This window comes from Ostrinia furnacalis, unplaced genomic scaffold (genome assembly GCF_004193835.3).
Source record: "Ostrinia furnacalis isolate ACB-3 unplaced genomic scaffold, ASM419383v2 OfSCF6199, whole genome shotgun sequence".
In the NCBI taxonomy this organism is placed as follows: Eukaryota; Metazoa; Arthropoda; class Insecta; order Lepidoptera; family Crambidae; genus Ostrinia; species Ostrinia furnacalis.
The window spans coordinates 1-19,727 of NW_021136438.1; the positions used below are offsets into that span (position 1 = coordinate 1).

Sequence of the window (19,727 nt, forward strand, 5' to 3'; positions counted from 1 at the left end):
TGTGGCGTTAACGCGTCGCGCGAGTGTCAGCGCGAGTGTCAGTGCGAGGTGTGCGGGGGCTGAGGTAAACAAATGCACGGCATCGAGGCGGTAAATCCTAGCCTTAATGTAAGTATTTCTCTTGGTTGTGGCCCTACTTATGTACAAGCCTCCTCCATCATTTTCCATCTTTCCCTATCGCTGGCTATGTGCATTAGTATTTACAAATTACTTATTTCTTTAAATGTCACATAGGATTCTATTAGTGAATTAACTGTAACAATGTTTGGATGTTACAATAAAATTCAGCTTTCTATTTTGCTGGAAGTTAGAAGTCAGATTCAGTAACAAAAAGACACCTATTTATCAATGCATTATTTTAGAAATACATATAATGAATAAACTAAATTCTATTACTGCTAAATTCTACTTACTTACTCATGCAGAACAAATAGGTGCTTTTAACTAGAGATGAAACGGATAGTTGTTTGGCCGGATACCGGATACCGGATATCCGGCCAGCTGCTAGGCCGGATAGCCGGATATCCGGCGGCCGGATAGTTGGCCCATTGTCTCGTTGCATGTCGTGACGAGTTTAGCGCCGCACAGGTGCTCCGAACGCAATCAGTGGGTCTATTAGTAGACTAGACTAGTCACACTTTTCGAAAATCGAATCAGTCCGAACAGAATGTCAGATTTTGCCACTTGTCTAGGGGGCAGATCAATTCGGGCGATTTCGGTTGCCATCGTAAGTGTGTGATTGAATAGCGATAATTAAATTAGTTTACTTGCTGCATAATCTGACTGAACTGCATCATGACATCAGACCATCAGTGATCAAAGTGAAAAAAGATCGCCAATTTTATTTGGCAATATTTCGAGAACAGATATTTACTATTTATGTATTCGTCATTAGAGTGAATAGCCCAGAAAAAGAAATTAGTTTTTTGAAAGGCCTTAATATGGCTTTTTGTAACTTTTTGGACTTTAAATAAAAGCCGTCATTATTTTATGCCATTTTATTGATGTTTACCTCAAATATTAATGAATTTATTTTATTAATAGGAAATTGTCGTAGTTTTTTAATATCCGGTATCCGGCCGGATAGTGAGCTACTATCCGGTATCCGGCCGGATAGTAAATTTAGGCCGGATACCCGGCCTACCGGATAGTTACCGGATATCCGTTTCATCTCTACTTTTAACCAATATCAAGAGCACAAACATTATAACAAGCTTCTGTAATTTCAGAGGACAAAAAAAACATTTTAAACTTACAGTATTTGTAGTTGCATAAAAAACCAATACTAACCATCCAACATGAAAATGATCAACGTTGACTCTACGCAGTCTTCTCATCATGTCCAGCTGATACTCCTCCTCATCCATAGTGTCATCATGCTTCGGGAACGGGAAGCAGTTGGTGATCTCCAGTCGGTTCTCCACGACCAGACCGAGTAAGGCTCCCTGGGCCACCTCCATGTTGCTGCATGATTCCTCATGGCAGTGCTTCACGATTTTCATCACCGCCTGTAATAATTTGATAAACTATAATGTTCCACTCCAAATGTTGAATTAATTTATCTTCTTTCTTTTCAGCCAAATGACGTCCACTGCTGGACAAAGGCCTCCCCCAAGGTTTTCCACAATGAACGGTCCTGCGCTGCCCGCATCCAGGCTCTTCCCGCGACCTTTACCAGATCGTCGGTCCACCTAGTAGGAGGCCTGCCCACGCTACGTCTTCCAGCCCGTGGTCGCCACTCGAGAACTTTCCTGCCCCAACGGCCATCGTCTCTACGAGCTATGTGCCCCGCCCACTGCCACTTGATTTTAGCAATTCTGCGAGCTATGTNTTAATTTATACTGACTGGAAAAAAAAAATCTTTAATTTAAGATATTTTGGATAAAATCAAGGTAGATCTAAATGATGGTTGATGGTGATGGCATCATTTTTTATAGATGCTAACAGATATTGTTGGTGACAACATAACCTATTATTAAACTTACAGCTCATAACATTGGACACGAATTGAAGGCTTTTGTTTAGAATCTTCACTGGGCATCGAAATAAACGAGAATAAGGATTAATATTGCGAAAATTATATAAATACATGACGTGTCGAGTTACTAAACGAGAGGTTAGATTTAGAAGTACCGTTTCAAGCGATTTTCTCAAAGTAATTCAATGAAATACTAACCAAACCATCACATTGTACGTAAGTAATAGCGGCTTCAGTCTCAGGAACTCTTCTAGCCGACCCACCAGCACGATTCGCCATTTTTATTGAATTACAAAAACGAGAAAGGAAAGAAACAAGGCGGATGAATGACAGATGAAATTTGTCTTTGACATATAGATTTTTGTTAGTCACAATATGTACGCATTATGCTAAAGACATTTAAGCTATTCAGCCCTCAATAATGGAAGTAGTTAAAATTTAATTGCAAGAAAGTAAAATTTTAACAATATTTTTGTACTGTCTTGTATTGATTTTATTGTATTGTATTGTAATTTATAATTTTATAAAAAAATAGAAAGCACTACAACCATAGACAAGTTATTGAGCTACTAGCTGACCCGGCGAACTTCGTACCGCCTTAGCGTAGAGATTTTCTTAATATTTTTTTCCGTAAGAACCATCCTTGGACTTCCACAAACATTTAAAAAAAAGAATTATCGAAATCGGTTCAGCCGTTCACACGTGATGCCGTGACAACGCGAAACGGGTTCCATTTTTATATATATAGATAGATTATCAATCAGCTGTCAAGAAGCTGTCATACCAAAAGAAATGTCAAAAATGATCAGAAATTCTTATCACCGAAGTTATAAATAAATATTTATTTGTTCATTTTCAAATCATAAATCACTTTCTTATAGTCCTTTAGTGCTATCATGTTTGTGTTCACCAAACTAATTAACTGTAACAGTGCCACAAGTAAAACTAAGGTTTATAAACCGTTGAAAGTGCTAGAGGAAGCTCGATTTCAATGATACTCCTACTTCCCGGTAAAAGAAAGAAGTCTTTATCAAATAATGAGTCAACATAAGTTCTGGAAAGGGATCACACCATTGAACATCTCTTCTTCGCAGCAAGTACCTGAAAAAATCGTGAAACTTTGTTCCTTGGGCAGTGACTTCATTGTTCTAGGAAATGACCATGGTCTGTATCACTGCGACATTGAAGAAGATTGTTTAGTATTTAGGAAAATAGGTGGCATTTCCGCTATCGACATATCATATCACGGCGATGTTCTTTACGTAATAGACGTGCATGGACGTATCTACAAGACGAATTCTACTTTCAAAAGTAAAGAAGAGATCGTCGTGAAAGAAGACGCGAAGTGTTGCCCTCACGGCTTCAAAAGTTCCAGTTACAAAGTGAGGTTTAGGAACGTGGTGTCAAGTGATTTTGGCCAACTATTTATCAGCAGCGATGGGCAACTCTGGGGCTGTGGTGTTATGCCCCAAATAGGATTAGATACTAGTAGCATTAAGAAAGTTCTATTTTTCGAAGGCCGGACAGTGTACAGTGCGTCAGTTGGGCAGAATTTTGCAGCAGTGATAGCTAGGAAAAACGTGAAGCGATCGGGGAACTGTGACACTGAGAGTGATAATGATGATGAGGAGGTGTTTGCGTCGAATTGCTCACAATGCCAGACAATAATAGGCCTAGCTTCCCCCGCGTCTGTGCCGTCCCTCTCAGAAACCTGCCCCCTAGGAGTACAGATCAGCAAGTCCAGCGAGGACTCTAGTAGTACAACAGCCCCTCAAACTGATGTCCATGTTGATGCTCATAGTTTTACTGAAGATTCTAGTCCCTCATCAGAAGAGTCAAAAATTGCAAGGAGTAATGCCACTGAAAAAATCACTGATATTGAACCTGACAGTGTGGAAACCAAGTCACATGATGATGATGATGAAAGCACAGAAAAAGATAATGCAAGCACCCATGAGAGCACAGAGAAAATAAACAATATTTTTATAAACACAGATGCAGCTAGACAGTTCCTTAGCAGGCAGCTTTCATGGGTTTCTGCTGGTGAAGATTATTTAGTGGAATATACTGAAAAACCAACAAGGATCATCAAGGAGAATGTTTCAAATCTCACTAACTTTGTGTATGAAGGTGTGAAGACAGTGGGTGACAAAGTGGCAACATTATCTAGACATGTCAGTGGTAGTAGTGAAAACAATGAGGTAGTAGAACTACAAAATAGGCACAACAACGAAGAATTCAATTCTCTAATGTATAGCTGCGCTTCAAACTGTAATATGGACGAATTACAGTTCTCTACAAGTACAATAAGCAGTGAAAAGGAGTTTGAGGCTGCCAGAAAGAATGAAAACCTCAAAAACATGTCAAAACTTGGTAAAAATATTTTAGCAACTGAACTGTGGACCTGGGGAGACATATCATATGGACAGTTAGGTATAGGTGACACAGTCAAGAGACTGAAGCCAATGGTTGTTATGAGCTTATCTGGTTTTGGACTTCAGAAAGTTTCTTGTGGCAAGTGGCATTGCTCAGCGCTCACCCTTGATGGCCGCCTATTCCTCTGGGGCTACAATCATTTCCATCAAGTCAGCTTTGAATCTAGAGACGACAAAAGTGGCCCCAAGAAGTTTACTGAAAATTCAGATAGCGATAGAGTGAGAGACATGATTGCTACTGACCATCACACACTTGCTTATACACACAATGAAAACATTTTCTACATGGGAAAACATACTGAAGGTTACACAGAATCCATTGTGAATTTGAACAAGAATGCAGAGAATGAGGAGATTAAAGAAAATGGGAAAGATCTGGCTGTGAAAATAACTGAGCCCCAAGTGTACATAAATAAACCCCAGAATATGTGTTACCATTGGAGAATTTTGTCTTCTGGTAACATCAGTTACTGTTCTCTTGAAGAGTCCATGAAATGTCCAGAATTTCAGGACTTATCTATTGCTCAAAGGTATTTAGAGGAGATGCTGTTAATATATCATTCCCTCATCAAGCCCTTTTTAAAAAAGAGTAAAGTAATTACTTCACATTCCATTATATACGAAACTGTTTGTGATATTTTTAGTGACATTTTGAATACAACTGCCCTAAATGTGCTCTCGATGTGGCAATATGCAGAGAAGCACATCAATGAATGTGATATTTCTTTAATTAAAAATTTAGAAGAGTATATTTATTTGTACAGAAAGTATTATGTAGCTGTAAGCAACTTGATTGTTATCGGAGGTTTTTCTAACATTAACAATATAGTTGATGTTCCAAATAGTATTTATAATTTATTTAGTGATCAACTCCCATCGAACAAGCAGAAAAACAACAAAAAGACTCTGGAAGCCATAGTAGCACTTGCTTTTGTGCAGCCATTAACAAGATTGAGCTCCTACAAGTGTATAGCTCAGTCTCTTTTGAGATATAAATCGCAAAGGAAAAAGGCCGATGCCAAAACTAATATCGACGATCGATTGAACAAAGTAATCTCGTCTTTGGATACTCTGATAGAGGAACAAGAGAAGAAACGGAAAGAAGCGGACTTGACGAAGTTATTTTGGGAGAGCATAGGGAAATCTCTGGAACAGTACAGGACTCCAGAACGCCGTCTAGTCAGGGAATCAAAGTCTCGTCTTCTCAATCTGGTGAACCCTGGCAGGTTTTCGTCGCATTGGTTCATTTTATTCAATGACTTGTTCATCCACGTGGTTGGAAGTACGCCCAACGTCCACCCCTTGGACACACTATGGGTGGAACCTATTCAGAACACAGACTCCGTACAGAATGCTATTCAGCTGACAACACCCGAGGAGATTCTCTCTGTTTCCACGAGTACCGAGCAGGAGAAAACGGAATGGATACATGCGTTAAACTTGTCCATAAGGTCTGCTTTGAACAAGGAGTCGAACTTCAAACCACCGCCGGCTAGGACGGCGAGCTACACCTTTTCGAGCAAAAATGTCTTCTACAAAGACGCGCAGTATAGCGGTCGATGGTTAGACGGCAAGATACATGGAAGCGGCAAAGTGGAATGGCCTGATGGCAAACTTTATGTGGGCCAGTTCCAAATGAATTCCCTGTGTGGACATGGGAAGATGGAAATGCCTAGCCAAGGTAAATAATCTTATTTTCATACGAGTTAAGTGCGTAGTAGTTACGGACATACGCACATCCAGTTATTAAATGCGACATCTTTAATCTTACTAAGTTGCTAGATGCGAGTTCGCAACATTTAAATAAGTATTGGCATGATCTGTTGATTGTTCTTATGTAGGCTATTGTAACTACATAACAATTCAACAAGAATACGAATACCCTGCACTTAATACCTAGTAGGTACCTAACATTACAAATAGTCCTTGTCATACATAATTAACTTTGTAACGTTAGGTAGGTACAAACTTACATACAATAAAAATATTTATCTTTTGACGTCACCTGATTATACGCGCGATCTAGCGCGTAGTAGTTTTTTCGCATGAATAAAATTCTTATTCTGTTGAATAACAAAAGGTTTCTACGTATAACGTAAGTAGGTATTTATTGAATTATAGTTACGTCATTCATATGTCCAATCCTCAAAGAATATAAATTCCTCAAATATCTTGTTCCAACCTTCGCGTAAACAGAGCAGTAGAAAATATCTTTAATCACTTTAAAATAAGTATTTTATCGTCATTTCAACACCAGTTTACTGCTTTTGAATTATTTACCTAGAAATGAATTCAGATTTCATCTAATTTAAATTTGAAATCGCACAAATCTTAGGTTCCTATACGAATCAATATTCTTATTGTAAGTAAAATAGAGTCCAACTGCTTAAAAATATCCGCTAGTCTCTTCCAAAGTCACTGAATCTCATCAGCAACAGCATTCAGCTACCGATTCTAGTCTTTCTTCGCGTATGTACTTAATTTCTAACCCACACATACTGGATCAAAACACTATCTTCACATTTCGGAAAACCTCCACCTCCATCCTCCACATATCATATTACCTATTAATTTTTTTCCAAACTGTATTTCCAGGAATCTACGAAGGCCAATGGAAGGACAATCTCCAAAATGGCTACGGTGTGATGCGCTACACAACTGGCGACATTTACGAGGGGTATTTCAAAGACGGCCAGCCCCATGGTCACGGGATAAAAAAGCAGGGGGATTTCACATCATCCTCTGCTACAATATACACTGGGGAATGGGTGAACGGGGCGAAACAAGGATATGGAGTGATGGATGATATAGGGAAAGGGGAGAAGTATTTGGGCAACTGGAGCGATAATAAGAAGCATGGATGCGGCCTCATTGTGACCTTGGACGGCATATACTATGAAGGTCTCTTCATGCAGGATGTTCTCACGGTTAGTATGTGTGCTAATGCGAAATGTAAGCAATGTATTTTTATACGTTGTGTATAATAATAGCTTTATCAACATATCTGTAATAGAAATTCATTAGCGCGCGTCTGTTACTTTTCTAGCCAATGTACCGTTTCCGTTTTTTCTCTCGCTCTCATCAAATGGCGATTCTTTGCGATAGAACGAGACTACATGACCGGAAATTGATAGCAAAAACTGTGGCCCATAGTACAGTCTCCAGTGCATCAGCCTATATTTTTTGTTCTTGTAAAGTCTAAATAAATGTAAATAGGTATGACTATTTAAGATATCGCTGTTTGTTAGCTCCGTGTGTCGTTACGTCATCTAAGGAAAAGTAAGTTATGTTATATGTGAGATGATAGTACCTACATTTAATTATCGTTTGATGAATTAATAAAGGCAGTCATTAAGCCACATTGTCTCTTAATTTCATTTATCTAATATTTACTAACTGTTAGTGTATTTGCTTTTACATAGCGATTAAATGTTTATTTTGACTCATTAATGATTACTTAATCAGGGAATTACCGAAACTTCCCGGATAACCGCTTATCGTACTTTACCGGGTATAAGTTATTATTATAAAATACTTCGGTGTATGTCGAAAATCACGTCTCTACTTCCTTTACAACTTATAATCGCGAAACTGAAATGCGTTGGATATATGCTTTAATTTTTGAAAAATGCCCTCACTTCACACCTACCTTCGTTCGTTTCAGTCAAATGATGTACAGTGAAGTCCTGCGCTGCCCGCTCCTACCTATCAAACCTACATTAATCTATACTAATATTATAAATGCGAAAGTAACTCTGTCTGTCTGCCTGTCTCGCTTTCACGCCTAAACCACTGAACCGATTTTGATGAAATTTAGCATAGATATAGTTTCGAGTCCCGGGAAAGGACATAGGATAGTGTTTATACCGGTTTTTGAAACAGGGACGCCGCGATAAAGTTTTTCTGTGACAGACAAAATTCCACGCGGGCGAAGCCGCGGGCGGAAAGCTAGATATTTTATGCTAAATAAGAATCTATGTGTACACTATTCTAACTTATCAAAACAAATTACTCTAAAAATTCCCTATCATTCCAGGGTCATGGAGTAATGGTCTTCGAAGACGGTACCCACTACGAAGGCGAGTTCCGCTCAGCCGGTGTCTTCTCTGGGAAGGGAATCCTGACCTTTTCTAGCGGGGACAAAATAGAAGGCTCCCTTAGCGGCGCCTGGACTGAAGGCGTCAAGATATCCAACGCGACTATGCACCTGAACGTGTCGAATCCTGCCCTGCCGGCTAATTCTAAACCTAAGTGAGTTTCGTTTAAGGTAGCTTTTAAAATAGGGCTCCCTTAGCGGCCCATTGGGTGAAGGCGTGAAGATATCCAACGCGAATATGCACCTGAATGAACATGTCGAATCCTGCCCTGCCTGCTAATTATAAACCTAAGTGAGTAGGTTTAAGGTAGCTTTTAGATGAGCAACATTCTGTTAGATATTTTGACATCTTAACATTCAAAGACTGCTGTGAGACTCCCAAAGATGCAACCTATAATAATACCTGAAATAAACGCTCACGGCAGATAACGTCAAGTTAAGTCCAATTCCATACATCGTATAAATGCTTTCTTCGTCTTTCTTCTTTCCAGTCCGTTTCAATACTGTTTTATTCTAAGCTTTAAAAAACTATTCCTATTATCTATTGTTATTATATTCTGTTCCTTGTAATTCCTTTTATGTGTAAAAAGCAATAAACGTTTTTTATTTTTATTTTTTTATTGCAAATACATTGAGACCCTTTTGTACAACTAATGGCAAAATTATCTGTGTCTATTCTAGTTCCTTCGGCAAGCTCAGTGTAGCTCCAAACCAAAAATGGAACGCGCTCTTCCGCCAATGCTTCCAATGCCTGGGAGTCTCTGAGACCATCCTGACCCCCACTGGAAACCACTTCGCAAACGGTCCAGCCGGGCCTACCATAGACAACGCGAAGATCTGGCAGAACGTAGCTGTAGCTATATCCTGCTCGCATAAGGAGAAACATAATAGAACCCCATCGAAAAGTAGTAGAAGCAGCGATATTGAGAAGTCGGTGGATTGTTTGGAAGTTATACCGAAGTTTGGACAGAAAACGCTCAATTTGGATGACTATACGGAACTGAGATTGTATTTGCAAAATGTAAGTATTCAGTTATATATTATGAAAATATTCATTAACATCTGTCATCTGTAGTCAGTTTTCTTCTGGCTTCCAATTCTTATACCTTCTTTTTGAAAACATTATTTTTATTTAGACTATCGCCATTGGCGCCAAATAGAAAATATCCTATTGTTTTTGGAAAAAGGGGCTAATCGACAGTAGTGCCAACTGCACAAATACGGTTGTGCAATGAGGGCTATCGTTTTAGCGCTCACCAGTTAGCGCCACTGTAGAGTAAGATCCTGTCACTTGCTAGTAGCGAAGACAGTGGCGCCAACTTGTGGATATCATCATTTCAGCCACAGGACGTCCACTGCTGAACATAGGCCTCCCCCAATGACTTCCACATCGCACGGTTGGTAGCGGCCTGCATCCAGCGCCTTCCCGCTAACTTTATCAGGTCATCGGTCCACCTTGTGGGTGGACGTCCCACGCTGCGTTTTCCGGTACGTGGCCTCCATTCCAGAACCTTGCTGCCCCATCGGCCGTCAGTTCTGCGTACTATGTGCCCAGCCCACTGCCACTTCAGCTTGCTGATCCGTCGGGCTATGTCAGCGACTTTAGTTCGTTTACGGATCTCCTCATTTCTGATTCGATCTCGTAAAGAAACACCGAGCATAGCCCTCTCCATAGCACGCTGTGCAACTTTGAGCTTCTGTATAAGGCCTATAGTGAGGGGCCACGTTTCCGAGCCATAAGTCATCACAGGTAACACACATTGGTTGTAGACTTTCGTCTTCAGGCACTGGGGTATTTTGGACGAAAAGATGCTGCGTAGTTTCCCGAACGCTGCCCAGCCGAGTTGGATTCGACGATTGACCTCCTTCTCGAAATTGGACCTACCTAGCTGGATCGTTTGTCCGAGGTAGACATACTTGTCAACAATCTCAAGAATCGAGCTCCCAACCGACACCGGGTAGGGCGCAACATGGACGTTCGACATAAGCTTCGTTTTGTCCATGTTCATCCGAAGGCCTACCTGTTGGGAAACTCGATTAAGGTCTTCGAGCATGGATAATGAGCACATATTTTGATTACTTTGTTTGTGTCAATTTCTAATGCGTCACTGAGTTTCGAACTCAGCGCATTAGTTGTAGGCCAGTAGAATTAAACACAAAAATGAATCAAATCGGAAATAATTCCTACAAAAGATTTTATTGCTTTAATGGCTTCATTGTTTGCCCATTAAGACTCTCCTAGGTTTTCGACTTCGACGGAGTTGTGCTTAAGTGGTGGGGGCCCCCGAAAGGGGCGTTTTTTCGGTTTTCTGGTTATACCGCGTAAAGGACTTACCCTTAAAGCAATAAAATCTTTTGTAGGAATTATTTCCGATTTAAAATCTTATTCTACTGGCCTATTGGCATCTCTCTATATCTCTCTGATTCCCCCAGTACCCTTAGTATCTGATTACTCCAATTTGTGTCTTATCTCTTTCCCAATAAGAAACACGCTCACAACACTTCACTAACTTACCTTTTAACTCACAGGCCTGCGAATCCTCGCACCATCCGTTAGGCCAGCTAGTCCTAAGCCTGACTAACGCATTCAACACCACATACGGAGGCGTCCGCGTCCATCCCTTACTCCTAAGCCACGCGGTCAAAGAACTTAAGAGCATCACCTCGAGGCTATACCAAGTTGTGAGGCTATTGTTCCCGGCGTTACCACCAGAGGGCACTGATGTGGTGTTAGCGTATAGGACGGAGGGAATGGAAGAGGAAGTTTATAGTGAGGACAGCAATCCTATTGATGGGTGAGTTTTGAAGCTAAGATTTTTTCTTATCATTGTTGAACGGGACATTTGGGTGAAAGAGATAACGCATTACGAGCTTGATGGTTGCATACCTTGACTGTTTTCACATGCCTGAGTACAAACAAGCGCGCAAGCACACACACACACACACACACACACGCAAGCACACACATATACACACAAGCACATACACACACACCAAACGCAACCTAAATATGTGGTGATTTTGTTACTTTTTGGTTATGATAAAAAAAAATGTTACTGTTAATTTGTTAAGGGAGAGCGACTCCTTCTGGCACAGGTGCCATTGCACTTACAAGAAAGAGTCCACCTCAAATTCCATTAATTGTTGTTGTTAACGAAATAAACATTTTTCATTTTTTCATTTTTCAAACAATTTAAAATCTAACGCCTGTATTCACAAACGATGCTTGCTTAAGTGAAGCAGCAAATCGAACGCATAGAGTTAAATAGAGCTCTGAGGCTGGTTCGCGTGTCACCCTGTGCGTCCACGCGCACTGTGAGACCTCATAGTAATGTTTGTGAATACGGGTGTAAGAGCACTAAATAGAGACTGGTTTTATATTTATGAAACTACTATAACGTCAGTCTTTCCCAAAGTGGGCGATAACGCCCCCTTGTGGGCGCTGCAGGCTTAAAGGGGGGCGGTAAGAGACCCAGAAAAAAAATCGGGGCGTTGTGTAAAGGCATGGGAGGCGTCATCTACTAGGAGGACTCTTAGACATCGACTGAGCTCGACTCTGGACTACAAAAATGGGGGGCGCTAAAAAATAACTTATTCTCAAAGTGGGCAGTAGACTAAATAAGTTTGGGAACCACTGTATTACGTGATCCGAGCCCTGAAAAACGACTGTCATAATTTTCGTTTAATAAGCCAAATCAGTTTTTTCGAGCTGACCATCCCTGGAAATAGTTTTCCATAATATCCGATGTTACACATTCTCTCGTACTTATTCACATTTAAAACAAATAATTTCTCTTTCTTACCACCTCTACCCGTCTGATCAGTGTCGGGAGTATACTAAATCCACCATGTGCCTCTGATAAATAGAAGTGGGTCGTATTCTAGCATTAGAGATTAAATGACTCTGTGGGATATGATGTTCATCCACAATAAGGAAGCTAAGGTGTTAGGGCTTCCTTCCGAGCGGGTGTTGTGCTCGGGGACCAAGGTCCAATTTACACCATCTTGGTTTGTCTACATATACTTGGCAGGATATAAAACTCTGTCACCGCGATGTAGGATTGTACGCGCGGTGGAGTGTGCCATTGTGAGGTTATAACAGCGCCATCTGTTGGTCACTAGTTTGTAGTGGCGTCGCCACAAATCAATTATGTTGATAATAAACTTCTCTTTCAGCGAAGTAATATCAGCGGCCTCGCTACTCCAACCAACGTTATTACCTCGAGTGCATCCCGCCCTGTTTGTACTATACGCCCTTCATAACAAGAGGGAAGACGATCTCTATTGGCGACGACTGCTCAAGTGGAACAGACAGCCGGATCTCACCCTTATGGCCTTTTTGGGAATCGACCAGTAAGTACCTTATGTCTATCACTATAGAGTTGCTAATTGAACGACTCAATCAACTTGTTATGTCCTTCATAAATAACAAAGACGATCTGTACTGGCGATGACTGCTCAAGTGGAACAGACAGCCGGTCTCACCCTTACGGCCTTTTTGGGAATCGACCAGTAAGTACCTTATGTTTAGCAGCAAAGAGTTGTTAATTGAATGACTCAATCAACTTCTTGCGCCCTTCATAACAAACGCAAAGATGACCTCTATTGGCGACGTCTGCTCAAGTGGAAAAGACAGCCGGATCTCACCCTTATGGCCTTTTTGGGAATTGACCAGTAAGTACCATAATGTCTATCACTATAGAGTTGCTAATTGAACGGCTCAATCAATCTGCTATGCTCTTCATAACAAGAGGGAAGACGATCTTTACTGGCGACGACTGCTCAAGTGGAATAGGCAGCCGGATCTCACCCTTATGGCCTTTTTGGGAATTGACCAGTAAGTACCATATGTCTATCACTATAGAGTTGCTAATTTAATGACTCAATCAACTTGCTACGTTGTTCATAACAAGCGCGAAGATGACCTCTATTGGCGACGTTTGCTCAAGTGGAACAGACAGCCGGATCTCACCCTTATGGCGTTTTTGGGAATCGACCAGTAAGTGTCACCATGGAGTTGTCAATCGAATGTAATGTAAATAAACCAATTAACCGCGCTTTTTTTGGAAACAAATGCGTATTCAAAGGCGCTTTTGAGAACTGACCAGAAAGTTATGTACTGTCGGCCACAGTTCCAGCTACCCATTTCTGTTTTTTCTCTCGCTCTCATCAAGTGGTGATTATTTGCGATAGATTGAGATGACATGAGAAGAAAGGTAGCTGGAAGTGTGGCTGGATATACCTTAAGTGTATTCAGAAATAAGATTGCTATAGAAATGCATCTTCATAACCTATTTATTCCACCCACCTTTCTGCGGCAGAAATGGCTAGCCCACTATCACTTTTTTAGTTTTCATTCCCGTTCCTAATTTATTATTTAATGAGATTTACAGCGTATATTATAATTATGTACTCTAATACTATGAAAATAAGGTGGCTATTAGAATATGTATTAACTAAACATCTATTGTGTGTGTATTAACTAAACATCTATGTTCTTTCCATGCAGAAAGTTCTGGGTAGGCTACAAAGGCCACAACCCCTCGTCGCCTCCGTACTCGCCAGTCAAAGAGCAGCTGTTCCAAGAAGCTGTGGAGACTCTGCAGCAGCTCAAGACCACCTTCTCGCCCATTGAGAAGCTGCTGGTCATCAGAACTACCTTCCAGAAGATGACCACGGCGGTTCAGCAAGAGCTGGGTAAGTATTTTTCAGTCAAATGTCCACTGGACAAAGGCTTCCCCTAAGGATTTCCACAGATTTCCACAAGGATCGCTGCGACTGCAGAAATGTTCTTGAGACGACCACGGCCCGGAAAACGTTGTGTGGGCAAGCCTCCCACTAGGTGGACCGATGATCTGGTGTAGGGGCCGTTCAAGTATTACGTAAGCACCAAGGGGGGGTGGGGGGGTCTCTGTTTTGCTTATTTTGGATGACATGGGGGGTAGGGGGGTCTAGATGATGATTACGTCATCGTTAGTTATTTCATCATTGCAAACGTTGTGATAGGGATAGAGACATGCGGTTTTTGGTTTTACGAAGGTAATACGATAGAGAATAATACAAAGTAATAAAAACCACCGGTTATAGGGGCATTTTTTGGAGGAATTTATTAAATAACCAAAAAAACACGAATTTAAAAGCAGTTTTTTTTATCAAAAAGTATCATTTTTTATTATTTGNCGCGCGCGATAAAGTTTTTCTGTGACAGACAAAATTCCACGCGGGCGAAGCCGCGGGCGGAAAGCTAGTATAATATAAGATAGAGTGATGATAAGGTTTATTATGTACTACTGAACTAAAGCGCAGCCGGGGCGGGTCGCTAGTTAAAGATATGTATATGTTTCTCAAATCGTACTAATATTACAGGAAAGATTTGTACTTTTGTATGTGTGTAACGAATAATCTCAAAACAGTAACATTGGCTCTATGTTTGAGCCATCCAAGAATCGGTGCGGTTTTGTTCCCCAGTCGATGAAGCACATGATGTCGTGCCCTGAGTGCCCGAGCAACTGAACTCAGGAGGATTTAATGAATGCTGCTGACAACGCCACTCTTGTAGCGGAGTTTTGGGCTGACACTGTGTACGTTTGTTGTCGACACGATAAGAACATAACAAAACGCAGGCAAAAGCTAGAATTAGATACAACAGCTCATTGTTAACGTCAGTCTGAAGTTACGAAAAGTGCCTAAATCCTTTGGCATTCTTCAGGTCGGTCATCGCTCCACATTTTTCTGATGATTCAACGTGCTAATTTAGGCTTTTAAAATGCAAATTGGCCAAAATCTTTTCCGTGTTTATCTGTGTCAGACACAAAGGATGTTTGAGCACCACTTTCAAAAAGAGGGCAGCACTGTTTGAGGAAAACATTAGTGATATTTTGACGTCGATTCGCTAAATCAAAGAACCATTACGGCGTGGGTGTCGTGAGTGTGTTAATAGTGATAGACCTAAATTCAATAGCAAACTTGCTTTTTGAGGTAAATAAAAAAAATCTGTGAAATATTTAACCAACGATAGTCAGTTCTTTATTATTTCCTGTATTTACTTCAAGACTTTGTAACATTGTTACAACAATTTATTTTTACTGCTATTGTGTAACTAGGGAAGTAAAATTACATTTCTTTTAATCGTAATTTCGATTTAGGAGTTAGGTAGTACTTATTATTATTATAAAGAAATTACTATGAAAAGTTTCTAAACATTAATAATAAAGTATATTGACCCTACACTATCGTTGTAGGTATCGATAGAAAAACAATGTCACATTAAAAAATAGATATTACTGATATTACTAGCTACGTTATAATTGTTAGGCTGGATTGCACCATCTTACTTTAACTTTGAGAAACGTCAAAAATCTGTCAAACTCCACACAAATAACACCGGTTATCGTTACACTCGTAGTAACGGTCAAAGTTAGTTGGTGCAACTCAGCCTTAGTGTGCTAATAACATTTTTAAGGCTGCTATTTTTAAAGTGATACGTTTTATTTATGAGACAACTTCCTACGAGTACATGTTCATCCGATAATAATAACGCATTATTACTAATTACTAATCCCATCCCATCCCAACTATCCCAACTATCCCAACTTAATATTATAAATGCGAAAGTAACTCTGTCTGTCTGTCTGTCTGTCTGTCTGTCTGTCTGTCTGTCTGTTACGCTTTCCCGCTTAAACCTCGCAACCGATTTTGATGAAATTTGGCATAAAGATAGTNTTATAATATTAAGTTAGTTTTATTTCAAATTCATTTTTTTATTGCACATTAAGTGTCTTTACACAAGGTCTTAAATCAATAACAATTAAACTTTAAACGAAATAATACTTAAACAGTTAACAAAAGTTTGCCTTCTGTCACTAGCTACGATTGAGGACGGACGTGTCGAGGCGTCTCGAAGTGCTTTGCAATTTCAATTTAATTTTTTGTTGAACTGTGATCTCAAGAGCTCGGGCTTCGCCCTCGCTCCAAGACGGTGGCGGAGTCCCGGCGCTGCCAACTGCGGTTTCGGCGCCGCGACCGGTGATTTGAACCACGGGCCTGACGCGTGAGTGTTGAATCCGATACCACTGGACCACGGATACCGGGCGCGTTGCGGTCGAAATTAGTCATTGGCCCCTACGCTTCGAGTGACGTCACCGTTGTGCCCGCCATCCTTGACTAGCTCGGCTGTTAGTTACTACGGAGTGTCAATTCGTGCTAGTAAAATTTTATAAGGCGTTATTCATTGATTACATACTCAGTAACCATGAACTGCAGTGCGTGCAAAAAGTATTTGGATACAAAAGAATGCATGAAATGCCGTCTGTGCACTAGCAAATTCCACATTCAATGCCTTAACATAGACAAAAAGCAATTTTTGACACTTAACAAAGAATATAAAGCAACATGGATATGTCCAGCTTGTAGCAGTGTTACCCGCCGTGCGCGTTCAAATGACAACACTCCTGTACGCCAGAGCACATCAATGGCGCCGGCCTCAGACAGCATGAACATGTCCTGCGACTTAGACGATCCCGGTACTACCTCCCCTACTGGAGTTTTATCATCTCCCAGGGCAACTTTTAATAAAGAAGAGATCACTCTGGAACGAATTAGTATACTCCTTGATGAGAAGCTCAGTGCGTCTCTTTCTGCTTTTATGGAGAGTTTCCGAATGGCTCTAAGAGATGATGTCAAAGAGATGGTTAAAAACGAGATTGGTTCTACAATGGATGCCATCAAGGAGGAGTTTAGCGCTACCACCGACTTCATTTGCGCAGAACAAAAATCACTTCAATCGGACATCACCAAAACTGCCACAAAAATCAAGTCTTTGGAAGACGAAAACACAAAGCTTGTTAGGGTCCTAACGAATATTAGTAATAAATGAAATAGCGGACTGTATAAAAATAGGTGCTGTATTCTCGCCAGCCTAATTTACAATAATTATCTAGGATACGCGGTAATCGTGCGACGACGGTGGTGTCCCAAAGGCGAGTGTGTGACCCGAGCGCAGCCGATGATGACGCTGTCGGCCCGAGGTGACGTTAGTCATTGTACGCCGCCCGCACGTCTCCTCCCGCGCGTTGTTGGGTTCCCAACAAAGCTTCAGGTAGAGATTAACCGCCTTAACACCCGCCTGGCGACGATTGAAAAGATATCACGGAGCTGTAACATTGAATTGCAGGCGGCAACCGAACGTAGGAATGAGAATGTGGTGGCGCTCTTCAAGAACCTGTGCGAGGCGGTAAAGGCATCAGTGGACGACAGCCATATTAGCGCATGCCGGAGAGTGGCAAAACAAAATACTGCTTCTAATAGACCACGTAATATCATAGTGACGTTTTCGTCACCGCGCGTCAGAGACTTGGTTTTGTCAGCTACGCACCGTTATAATAAGTCCCACTCCGGGCGCGGGTTACTGTCCTCAGACTTGGGCATTACTGGTGATGCGTGCAAGATATATGTTAACGAACACCTATCTCCTGAACTAAAGTCACTACACGCAGCAACAAGGAAGGTAGCTAGAGATCATAATTATAAATATGTGTGGATTAAATATAGCCAAATATACGTTCGTAAAGACGACTCTTCGGGTGCCTTACTTGTAAATAATACGGAGTCTCTTAGTAAAATCAACTGAACATCGCAGTAGCTTTATTGTTAGTGTTCTCTCGTTTTTTTATAAGTATTGAAGCGTTAATATTTAGTTTACATTTTAAATTATTAAGTATGTATACGTTATTTTACCAAAATTTAGGAAGAGCTAGATCTAAAATTAAGGAAATATATTTAAACTTATCTGTTAACAATTATGATATAGTTTGTTTGGTCGAAACTAATTTCGATAGTGGGGTCTTTGATGGTGAAGTAATAGATAGCCGGTACACTGTATTCAGAAGGGATCGCAATAGCTCGAACTCCTCTAAAGAGAGCGGGGGAGGCGTCTTTGTAGCCATAAAAAGCCAAATAAGTGTTACCAGGCAAACTTGTTGGGAGAGTAGGGCCGAGGACTTATGGTTAACAATTCTGCCCCATAAATTTAGCGAACGTTCTACACATATATGCCTATGTTACTTGCCTCCGGATCTACCACTGGAGAACGTTGCCGAGTTCCATAATAATTGTCAAAAAGTGATATTCAATTCTAAATTAGAGGATATATTTTTGTTAATTGGAGATTTCAATACCCCTAATATCTCATGGATTAGTCACTCTCAACTTAATTATGTGACCCCCTCTAATCCTCTGGATCGCAAAGCCAACTTGCTGTTGGAAACTGTAAGTGCCTGCAGTCTTATTCAATTTAACACTATTCCTAATGGAAATAATCGTTACCTTGATCTAATTTTTGCAACCCTATCGGCCGGTGCTGTTTCTGTTGCAGTGACCGATCCTATATGTCAAGTGGACTGTCATCATCTCGCTTATTATGTCGAAATTTTAAACATAGAAAAAGATAAACCTGTTAAACCTAACAACAAAAATCGTTTTAACTTCAATAAATGCAACTATAATAATCTAAGGATAGATTTATGCTGTGTTGATTGGGAAAATTTGCTGTCATCCAGTGATATCGATGTATGTGTTGATGAGTTTTATTCAAAACTTAATGAACTTATATCTAAGCACACCCCTACCACTAAAAGTGTCTCATCTAAATACCCTATTTGGTACAGTAGAGCACTAATACAATGTATTAGCGAGAAATCGAAATACCACCGTCGCTACAAAAAGTTTGGCAACCCACGGGACTATGACACTTTCACACTTCTTCGTTCGAGATCCAAAAGACTGATAACCGAATGTCATGACGTATATCTGTCCTCAGTTGAGGATTGCTTAGAGGATGACCCAAAGGTATTCTGGAGGTATGTGAATGGGAAGAAGGGTAGAGCTACAATTCCCAACACAATGTTTTATAAGGGCAGGAAATGTTCCGATGGTCAAGGCATTTGCGAACTTTTTTCAGAGTTCTTTGGCTCGGTATACGACGGTCCATGTTCGACTGTTTCGCCTGAATCTTTGGACCTTCCCGCAGTTTCTAATTCCACACTTCATCATTTCAATTTCACACAACAGGAGATTGCCTTGAAAATAAAAGCCTTAGATATAAGTAAAGGTCCAGGACCTGACGATATCCCTCCTAAATTTATAAAGAACTGCTGTGATGAACTATTATTGCCGTTATGCCTGTTGTTTAATAAATCGATTGAAACTGGAATGTTTCCTT

At 40.6% G+C, this 19,727-nt stretch overlaps 3 protein-coding genes across 3 annotated transcripts; 2 read left to right on the forward strand and 1 right to left on the reverse strand.

Moving 5' to 3' along the window:
* Positions 1–1,177: 1,177 nt before the first annotated feature.
* Positions 1,178–2,330, reverse strand: LOC114362090 (eukaryotic translation initiation factor 3 subunit H-like; the record flags this gene model as incomplete). The annotated part of the gene is made up of 2 exons (XM_028317358.1): positions 2,177–2,330; positions 1,178–1,508 (listed from the first exon to the last, which is right to left on the reverse strand). Coding segments are annotated over exons 1-2 (412 nt in total), but the record flags the coding sequence as incomplete, so codon positions are not given.
* A 448-nt stretch (positions 2,331–2,778) lies between these two features.
* LOC114362096 (Amyotrophic lateral sclerosis 2) lies at positions 2,779–14,253 on the forward strand. The gene is made up of 7 exons (XM_028317365.1): positions 2,779–6,094; positions 7,009–7,340; positions 8,450–8,664; positions 9,191–9,530; positions 11,039–11,304; positions 12,686–12,862; positions 14,019–14,253. Exons 1-7 carry the CDS (start codon positions 3,016–3,018, stop codon positions 14,251–14,253), a joined length of 4,644 nt encoding a protein of 1,547 aa, XP_028173166.1. The 5' UTR covers positions 2,779–3,015.
* Positions 14,254–16,381: 2,128 nt separating this feature from the next.
* On the forward strand, positions 16,382–18,137 carry LOC114362097 (uncharacterized). Its single transcript, XM_028317366.1, has 2 exons — positions 16,382–17,342; positions 17,595–18,137. The coding sequence occupies exons 1-2, from the start codon at positions 16,761–16,763 to the stop codon at positions 18,135–18,137; spliced, it is 1,125 nt and encodes a 374-aa protein (XP_028173167.1). The 5' UTR covers positions 16,382–16,760.
* Positions 18,138–19,727: the final 1,590 nt, after the last annotated feature.

Coding starts and splice junctions, on each gene's coding strand:
- LOC114362096 (XM_028317365.1), top strand. CDS start 3,016: ATGAGTCAACATAAGTTCTGGAAAGGGATCACACCATTGAACATCTCT. Junction 6,095..7,008: donor GATGGAAATGCCTAGCCAAG/GTAAATAATCTT, acceptor CTGTATTTCCAG/GAATCTACGAAGGCCAATGG. Junction 12,863..14,018: donor GCCTTTTTGGGAATCGACCA/GTAAGTACCTTA, acceptor CTTTCCATGCAG/AAAGTTCTGGGTAGGCTACA.
- LOC114362097 (XM_028317366.1), top strand. CDS start 16,761: ATGAACTGCAGTGCGTGCAAAAAGTATTTGGATACAAAAGAATGCATG. Junction 17,343..17,594: donor AGTCTTTGGAAGACGAAAAC/ACAAAGCTTGTT, acceptor GTTGGGTTCCCA/ACAAAGCTTCAGGTAGAGAT.